Below are 10,145 nucleotides of genomic sequence, written 5' to 3' on the forward strand. Positions count from 1 at the left end.
TTTTTTTATTTTTATAAAGATAAGGAGGGCAAGTCAAAGTTAATCTTTCTGAAATCAATATTATGCCACAAATGATGTCGATTGATCTTAATTTGGATTAAACCCGGAATATTAAGAGAAAGCCGAACCTGTCTACAAAGTGTGTGATCTCTTTAGATGATGTTTTGTAAAGTTGACGCAATTTAAAAATGTATTACTTATCTAAATATAGCTAGTAGGCATATCCTTTAGATTGCCTGATTGCATTTGCATGAATGAGTGAATTAATGAATTAAATAGCACATAAAGCAAAGAGGACAAGGACAAAGGAATTTAAACAAAGCAACAACCAATTCAAATATAATAATAGGAATAGGAATAATAATAAGAAAACTACACATCCAAGTCTCAAACAGGCCACAGAGTACAAGCTATACAGTGTTATTCTTCTAAAAACAGAGCCGCCATGTTTTTACCCAGCACGGGATTTCCGAGCACGCAATGTTTCCAAGATTGTCCGATTAGGACTTTAAAATGAACAATTAAAATATAAGATTTAATTATTTTTCCCTAATTAATATCATTACAACTATTAATATAGCATGGCACTAACTACCAACTGGTAAAGCTTTATACTCATTATTATTTAATAGTGTATTTATATATTTAATACAGAATAATCAATTCAATATCTTGCACAGAATCGATTCGCGTTAGACTGTGATTATTGACCTCCCCACTAGAAGGCAGACACTCATCCGGCTGACAAAAGAAGGTTCGCTTGTCCTACTTCGGCACCGGTAGTTCAGTTTATTTTTCGTCTGACAGGAAGTGAAACGTCCTTTTCCTCAGACTTCAACATGGTGAGTGCGTTTCGTTGACGATTCTCTCCCTAAGTAATCCACGATCATCAAGGTTGAAGAAGAGCAGTCTTTGCCATTTATGGCCCAAATAGTAGTCTTTCACACCATCTAACATGAGTAACACAAAAATTGTCATGAAAAAGAGATGATGGATTGTTTAAAATGTTAACGGTAAAAGCTTAGCATAGTCGCCGTCTCCCATAGGCGTTAAAGAGGACCCTGTTTCATAATGGGTTAATCTGAGGTGTGTAGTGGTAAAACGTTAGTAAATGTCAATTGCGTTTAACTTATACGTATTAAATGTCTCCGCTTTAGATATCATGCTTTAAATAGTGGAAACTGAAGTACCCGAGTTTACCAACAGAGTGCCTGTGTGAGCTAACTAGTTGCCCACAGAAACGCTTGCTCTGACCCTAACTATTCAGTAAAGATGTTAAGTCTTCTTTAAATTCACTACATTTACCCTGTTCTCGTCCAGGCCCGAGGACCGAAGAAGCATCTGAAGCGCGTCGCAGCTCCTAAACATTGGATGCTGGACAAACTCACTGGAGTATTTGTAAGTGATATATCTTGTACCAAATTTGGAACATAACATGTCTTCAAGATGATCTTGTTCTTGTTTGTGGCATTTTTAAAAGTTAAGGTCTATTCTTTACGCAAGTTTTCTTTTTGTTTGTGTGTTTAGGCTCCTCGTCCCTCCACCGGTCCCCACAAGTTAAGGGAGTGTCTGCCCCTCATCATATTTCTGAGGAACCGCCTAAAGTACGCCCTGACCGGTGATGAAGTCAAGAAGATCTGCATGCAGAGGTTTATCAAGATTGATGGCAAAGTCCGCACTGACATCACCTACCCCGCTGGCTTCATGGGTGAGTGTTGGTGCATTCTGCTGCATTATATCATTTTATAGGCATTTTTGCATTGCTTAAGGCTCGTTCACACCAAGAATGTTAATTTTAACCATAAAGTTGAAAAAATTGTTGTAACTCTAAGAGAATAACGGAGTCCACACCACAAGTATAACAATAACGACATGGAGGAGGATATCGTTGAGATCATGTTCAGAGTATTTTATTTATTTATTTATTTTCAGCTGATGAACGATAAAAACATTGACAGCCAATCAAAAATCCATTTGACTTTTAAGGCCCAGGTATACTTTAATTTGAGCGTTCCGTCTCGCTCATAGTTGTGCACACAGCTTTGAAAATATGGACGCATGCGCAGATCAATTGCTTTGTTATACGCTACCAGAAGTTCGAGGACAGCACTGAGTCGTGTCATTTACAGGACATCCGCTCTGAAGGATAAAGAAAAACTGAGGATCTGCATTTAGAGGAAGCAAGAACAACAACAGTAAAACGATGGAGGATATGTTCTCGACTACTGCTTGACAGTACAACCTAACTGTGCATATTGCCACCTAGTGGACTCTTCTATCCCAACAGTTAAACTTGCGCATGCGCGTTTGTCCGCGCTCAATCTGGCTGCACGCGGATGTCCGCAGACACTCCTGATGACGAAAATTACTTCACACGGACTGTGTGCGGACCGTTGTGGAACGCGGACAGGCGAAGTATACTTTGGGCTTAAAGGGCTCCAGCATTTAAAATGGCAGGTGACATTGCAGAGAAGCTCATCCCTGAGGTTGAGAAAACCCCACCACTGTTTGACCCCCTTTTCAAACCCTCTTTGTATGGAGAAAACAAAAATTGAGCAACAAGGGGAAACAAAAAAAAACTTGGCAAGGGAAACAAACTGGTCAAAGAAACAAGGGAAACCGAAACTGGCCAAAGAAATGGGCAAAACAAAAACTGAGCAACACAGGAAACAAAAAACCAGGCAAATAATGCAGCTCCAAACTCAAACAAGGGAAGCAGTAACATATCAGACAAGGGAAACATTTTCAAACACAGGAAACAAAAAGCTGGGCAAAGGAGACCAAAACTGGACAAGGAAAACAAAAACTAAGCAAATAAATGAAGGAAACAATCAAAACAAACTGAGCAAGACAAGAGATGCGGTCGCAATATGAAACTAGATTCAGTTACAAATCTGACAGTGGAAATATTGGAGATTACTAACGCTAGCTGGTAGCATAAAATTACCTCAGGTATCCAGCGCTAATGCCGACAGCATTGTCTTGCCTCCTTTGAACATCCATTTTCTTCACTGTGAACATAACTGCAGCGCACGCTTAGATTAAACAACGTTATCATCCATTGGTTTGGATGCTAATATGCTTATCGCTCTTTGTGTGAACAGGCCTTAAGTCTACATAAAAACAGACTGATTGTTATAAGGGGTGGGTGATATGTCCAAAAATTCTGCATCACAGTGAGAGTAATTTTATATCACGGTAATGGATTATGAAGGTATCATTTATATAGTGATATTCTTGAAATGATTGGTAGGGATGTCCCGATACTTGTACACCGCGCTCATTTACTGGTACTCGTAAAAATGCTCTGATACCAAAAACCGATACCATCTGACATACGAATGTCATTACGTCAACATGCAGCGCACAAATTAAAATCACGTTATGTCCTAGTGAGATTTTACAGCAAAAGCTGTGATTTAATGATATATAGTTTGCATGAGCGGCGCGCTGTGAATGTGTGGAGACAGTGTTGTGCGACGCCAGCTGCACGTTCATTTTAATCCTCCTCGGCTCATACAGGGAACTCCTTCATGAGCATCGAGCGCTCCGTTTGAAGCAGATGACAGTGAACAGACAAATTCACTTTGTAGCACGAGGCACAAACAGAGTACATACAGTGTTTATTTATTTAAATAGCTTTTTGTGGTTTAATAATCACTTTGAGTCACATAGCTTTGAGTTTTCCAGAGTGGGAAGCACGTCATGACGTCAGAGCTACTTGGACATAATAGCACAAACCCTTAAATAAAAGCGCCGCCAAATAAATTGTTATACTATTACTACAACTAATAATAATAAATCAATAGTAATTGCATTATATTTAGGCAATATATGACATCTGTGATGCTCTGTAGTGCACTTTATTTGACAAAAATAACTCCAATGTACTTTAGATTGTGCTGTGAGGTTCTGAATAAATGCACTTTATTTGATAATATCAATTAATTGTTATACTTTGTTATAATTATTTGATTAAAGTTTTAATGAATTTATTTAAACACCATTTTGATGATAAAATTGAAATAAACTGTTGATACGGAGAAAAAAAGAAAAGAAAAACAGATATTGGACTCTGTATCGGCGAGTAAAAAAAGTAGCGGTACTCTGTCTCAAAAAAAATGGTATCGGGACATCCCTAATTTTTGATCTTAGCCTACACATTTTCATGGAAAGTAATTCAAAAACTTGGAAAAAATAAAGTTCCTTTTTGCCAAGTAGACCTATAATGAAATAAATAATTATTAAGATTTGATTTTTTTTTTTACATCGTTTTGTTTTATTAATCATCTCTACATTCTGAGAGAAAATGAGGAAAAGTGATTACATTTAGTCATTTAGCATGCACAATTTCTTGTTATTTACTGAATTGTAAAGCTGTCTGTCATTTTGACAGATCAGAGAACACAAGAGAACCATTATGAGACATGAAACAGAATTTGTGCCTTCATACTTGCACTGTCTCTAAATTCCTCCTGCTCGTTTTGGTGCCATCCCGCGTTCTGTGTTCATCTATCTCAGTCTCACGTGCTAGGTGAAACGTCGCACGCACATATATTTACACAGTTATATACATGATAGAAAATCTCTACCTGTTGACATACTGTTGCCACGATATACAGGTGCATCTCAATAAATTAGAATGTCGTGGAAAAGTTCATTTATTTCAGTAATTCAACTCAAATTGTGAAACTCGTGTATTAAATAAATTCAGTGCACACAGACTGAAGTAGTTTAAGTCTTTGGTTCTTTTAATTGTGATGATTTTGGCGTACATTTAACAAAAACCCACCAATTCACTATCTCAAAAAATTAGAATACATCATAAGACCAATAAAAAAAAAAAAACATTTTTAGTGAATTGTTGGCCTTCTGGAAAGTATGTTCATTTACTGTATATGTACTCAATACTTGGTAGGGGCTCCTTTTGCTTTAATTACTGCCTCAGTTCGGTGTGGCATGGAGGTGATCAGTTTGTGGCACTGCTGAGGTGGTATGGAAGCCCAGGTTTCTTTGACAGTGGCCTTCAGCTCATCTGCATTTTTTGGTCTCTTGTTTCTCATTTTCCTCTTGACAATACCCCATAGATTCTCTATGGGGTTCAGGTCTGGTGAGTTTGCTGGCCAGTCAAGCACACCAACACCATGGTCATTTAACCAACTTTTGGTGCTTTTGGCAGTGTGGGCAGGTGCCAAATCCTGCTGGAAAATGAAATCAGCATCTTTAAAAAGCTGGTCAGCAGAAGGAAGCATGAAGTGCTCCAAAATGTCTTGGTAAACGGGTGCAGTGACTTTGGTTTTCAAAAAACACAATGGACCAACACCAGCAGATGACATTGCACCCCAAATCATCACAGACTGTGGAAACTTAACACTGGACTTCAAGCAACTTGGGCTATGAGCTTCTCCACCCTTCCTCCAGACTCTAGGACCTTGGTTTCCAAAAGAAATATAAAACTTGCTCTCATCTGAAAAGAGGACTTTGGACCACTGGGCAACAGTCCAGTTCTTCTTCTCCTTAGCCCAGGTAAGACGCCTCTGACGTTGTCTGTGGTTCAGGAGTGGTTTAACAAGAGGAATATGACAACTGTAGCCAAATTCCTTGACACGTCTGTGTGTGGTGGCTCTTGATGCCTTGACCCCAGCCTCAGTCCATTCCTTGTGAAGTTCACCCAAATTCTTAAATCGATTTTGCTTGACAATCCTCATAAGGCTGCGGTTCTCTCGGTTGTGCATCTTTTTCTTCCACACTTTTTCCTTCCACTCAACTTTCTGTTAACATGCTTGGATACAGCACTCTGTGAACAGCCAGCTTGAATGTTTGTGGCTTACCCTCCTTGTGAATGGTGTCAATGATTGTCTTCTGGACAACTGTCAGATCAGCAGTCTTCCCCATGATTGTGTAGCCTAGTGAACCAAACTGAGAGACCATTTTGAAGGCTCAGGAAACCTTTGCAGGTGTTTTGAGTTGATTATCTGATTGGCATGTCACCATATTCTAATTTTTTGAGATAGTGAATTGGTGGGTTTTTGTTAAATGTGAGCCAAAATCATCACAATTAAAAGAACCAAAGACTTAAACTACTTCAGTCTGTGTGCATTGAATTTATTTAATACACGAGTTTCACAATTTGAGTTGAATTACTGAAATAAATGAACTTTTCCACGACATTCTAATTTATTGAGATGCACCTGTATATCGCCATACCACCAAGACCTGATTGTGATGGTAATAAATCCATGGCAATAGGTTACAGAACTGGTGTTTTGAAATTGACTACAGTACAATTAGCACAATTTAAGCTGATGGTAGGGCCAGTTCTCCACCATATAAAAAACACTTTGGCTTAGAAACAGGACCTTATGTAAAATGAAATTTGTCTTTCTGAACTTAATCATTGACAAAGGTGTTTTTTTTTTTTCTTCTGCATTCCTAATCTGAGTGTGATTTATTCCCGGCATCCCCTGCAGCGTTGGTCTGGTTTCAAATTGTTTTCAATTTTGTCAAACCCCAGTGCTTTTTCATCATTATATATCATCACAACTGTGCACATGATGGAGAACACAATGTGGGTCGCTATATATGTGATTTTTTTTTTTTTTTTTTTGGTTGCATTATGCACACCAGAGTGAACGACACTTGCGCCTCTGTACATCACATGCTGTAATTCAGCAGATATGCATGTCAGAGAAAAGGCGATTATATCGGATGCTCGCAATAGGTTCCATTGCAACCGAGCTCAGACCACCTCCTACAGGTAGTCTCTGGTTCGGTACCACGATCTGCTCCCTGGTCTGCAAAACAGCTTTCATATTACCAATGGTTCATGCTAACAGTGCTGTTTTGGACTAAACTGCAAGTGTGAAAGCCCGCTAAGATGTTCACACAGGCTGCTTTCTTGTTCCAAAACCTTTGGAAGTAGTGCAAATGGAACGATACAAAGAGATTTTGGCATGTTTTTAACTTGAAGTGGTGTAAGGTACTGAAAACTGAGACGTGACAATGGCCAAAGTTGTCCAACTGATGCTCATGTACGTAGAGCAACAATCAAAAATGTGAGAATGCGTTCAGAACTTCAACTATTGAAGGCTTCCAGTACCATTTAAAAATGTCAGTTTCTCAGTGCCCAAGGTTCAATGCGGAATTGCTTAAAAAGCAACTTTAATGGTGTCCTAAGCAACCAAATTGGCCCGGGGTAGGGTAGGTAGGGTAGGTAGAGTCACACGGGGCAAGCCCCTCGTGGTCACTATAATGTGGTTCTCGCTCTCGGTGGGGTGCGTGGTGATTTGTGCGAGGATGCCATGGAGAATAGCGTGAAGCCTCCACACACGCTACATCTCCGCGGTAACGTGCTCAACAAGCCACATGATAAAATGTGTGGGTTGACAGTCTCGGACACGGAGGCAACTGAGATTCGTCCTCCGCCACCTGGATTGAGGCGAGTCACTATGCCACCTCGAGGACTTGGAGTGCATTGGGAATTGGGTATTCCAAATTGGGGAGAAAAGGGGAAGAAGAAAAAAGCAACTTTGCACTTCAACTTGAGCGTTTTACGTGTTCATGTAAAAAATTTTAAGCTGATTTCAGTACACATTTGTGTTCAGTCCATCTCAGTGATTGGTAATTGGGCTGAAGGGCAGGTTCAATGTAGCGTACAGGGTCTGAAACCCAATGTTTCAATCTATGAATCTCAATTGTTTGTTCTCTAGCAGTCCTTTTCTGAATTGGCATCTGAAACTGTAATGGCTCTGTTTGGCCACATTTGTCTAAATGTGATCGAACTGAGCTGTGTGGTTTATTATGCAGCAACAGTCTTGAAGCTTATTTGTATGTGGTATTTCATTGGGCCACACAGTTAATTTCTTTTAATCAGTCATTTAGTTGGCTGCTGATTTCAAATTGAGTTCAATACATTCAATTAATACTCTGTATTTGCACTGAATCAAGTGTGTGAGCTGTAGCTTACCAGATGGTTGGGCCACAAATGTCACATTGAGTGACTAATCCCTTAGTGTTGTAACACACGTTCACACAGTGTTTCCACTGCGCACCCATACTTTTCTAGTGAGTGCCAACAGGATATCAATCTGTGATTTTATTTTCAAGCTCAGGTGATGCAGAGAGCTGTTTGTAATAAGTGTTTAAAAACACAAGCTCAAAGTCATGTGTTAATGAAGCATGTTCTGTTGTGATTCCTTCAGATGTGATCAGCATTGAGAAGACCGGAGAGAACTTCAGGCTGATCTATGATGTCAAGGGACGCTTCACAGTTCATCGCATCACAAATGAGGAGGCCAAGGTGAGCTTTATTATTTTTGTGTAATACTTCTATTTGATTTCCATGCTATAAATGTCTCTAACACACAATAAAAGTTTGTCTAAAGTGCATATCAGTTTATTTTGTTGGACAGTTGATCATTTAGCATGAGTTCATGAATATCTTTTGCAAGCATTTGAGCTCTTGCTTTTGCTCTGTTTTTTCCCTTTTAGTACAAGTTGTGCAAAGTGAAGAAAATCATCATTGGCACAAAGGGAATCCCACATCTGGTGACCCATGATGCGCGCACCATCCGTTACCCTGACCCTCTGATCAAGGTCAACGATACTGTCCGTATTGACCTGGACACTGGCAAAATTACAGATTTCATCAAGTTTGACACAGGTTAGTGGGTGGACAGTCATGTAATTGTTTTTTTGTTGCATTGGACTTACAAGTGTACTGTAAAGGGGTTATAGGGAAAGGAGGCGGCGAGAATCGGCTTGACAACATAAATAATAGTTTAATAACTTAAACAAAAACACACAAACATAAACACATGCAGGGCAGCTGCCCATAGTTCTCTCTCTCGAACGGCCATCCCCGGTCGCCTTTATCCCACGCTCGCCTCATCAGGCTGATTGGGGTTCGGGCGTGCGTCATTCCGGCCCCGCCTTCCTCCGCGCCACATGTACTTATTAAAAAAAAGTGGATTTTATTGGTCTACTGATATGACTGGATTTCTTCTCATTCTGAGTGTACATACATTTTTTTTTTAGAAGTGCTATTTCTTGTAAAACATTAGGAAAATTACTGAGTGCAGTTTTTGTTCAGATTTGTATCTGTTGTGGTGGTGTCTTGTTTAATTTGCACACCACTTATAATTGTCATTGTTTTCCACTTCTCTGTGTGTAAATAGGAAACCTGTGCATGGTGACAGGAGGTGCTAACTTGGGGCGTATTGGTGTGATCACCAATAGAGAGAGGCATCCCGGCTCCTTTGATGTGGTGCACGTTAAGGACAGCACTGGCAACAGCTTTGCCACCAGGCTCTCTAACATTTTTGTTGTTGGCAAGGTGAGTTGGGGGCTGATTCTGAATTCACAGAACATTTCACAAGTTTACAGTGTGTGTTGCAAAAAGTGGGTAATTTGTCTTAGGATGATAATTGTTCTTAAGTTTAAAAAGCAGTTGATACGGGTTTTGCACTTTTTTTCCATGCTCAACCTGGGATGCAAACTACTCACCTTTCAGCTAGTCACCTTTTCTGAATCTACATACCAATCAACTGAAAATATACATTTGGAAAACCTACTATGACTTTCTCACCTTTTTAACCTCTCATGAGTTTGCATCTATGAAAACTAAGACCCTATTTAAATACCCCGTTGGTATTCAGATTTATTTCGGACAATCTGATTAAAATATGGTGATGCTAAAGATGTGTAAATGGGGTCCAAAGTGTTTTGAGATTTGTCCTTTTTGGTTGAAAACACATGTGACCACATTGTGGCTGGAATGTAAATGCCCATGCAGTGAAACGGCAATGATAGTCTGGCTACTTGCCTGTCAACAGGAAATGAAAGGCATTAAATGTCTGATTGGACAGTTTGAAAGCACATACTTGTAAATGCAGAAGAACTTCACAACCTCTTCCCCATACAGTAAAATTACAATAAAATGTAGTACAACTCAACTATATAGTTTTACTAATATTATGTCTCTGTCATCAGGGCAACAAGCCATGGGTGTCCCTGCCCCGTGGAAAGGGTATCCGCCTGACCATTGCCGAGGAGAGAGACAAGAGACTGGCTGCCAAACAAAGCAGCAGCTAAGTCAACAGGACTAGCACACACCTTGTTTCAAATAAAAAAGTTACTTACAACAA

At 39.6% G+C, this 10,145-nt stretch overlaps 1 protein-coding gene across 1 annotated transcript; it reads left to right on the forward strand.

Moving 5' to 3' along the window:
- Positions 1-1,302: 1,302 nt before the first annotated feature.
- LOC127449866 (40S ribosomal protein S4-like) lies at positions 1,303-10,145 on the forward strand (the record flags this gene model as incomplete). The annotated part of the gene is made up of 6 exons (XM_051713475.1): positions 1,303-1,398; positions 1,528-1,708; positions 8,202-8,299; positions 8,491-8,662; positions 9,177-9,334; positions 9,991-10,145. Coding segments are annotated over 6 exons (807 nt in total), but the record flags the coding sequence as incomplete, so codon positions are not given.

The sequence above is a fragment of the Myxocyprinus asiaticus genome, chromosome 2 (genome assembly GCF_019703515.2).
Source record: "Myxocyprinus asiaticus isolate MX2 ecotype Aquarium Trade chromosome 2, UBuf_Myxa_2, whole genome shotgun sequence".
Lineage (NCBI taxonomy): Eukaryota > Metazoa > Chordata > Actinopteri > Cypriniformes > Catostomidae > Myxocyprinus > Myxocyprinus asiaticus.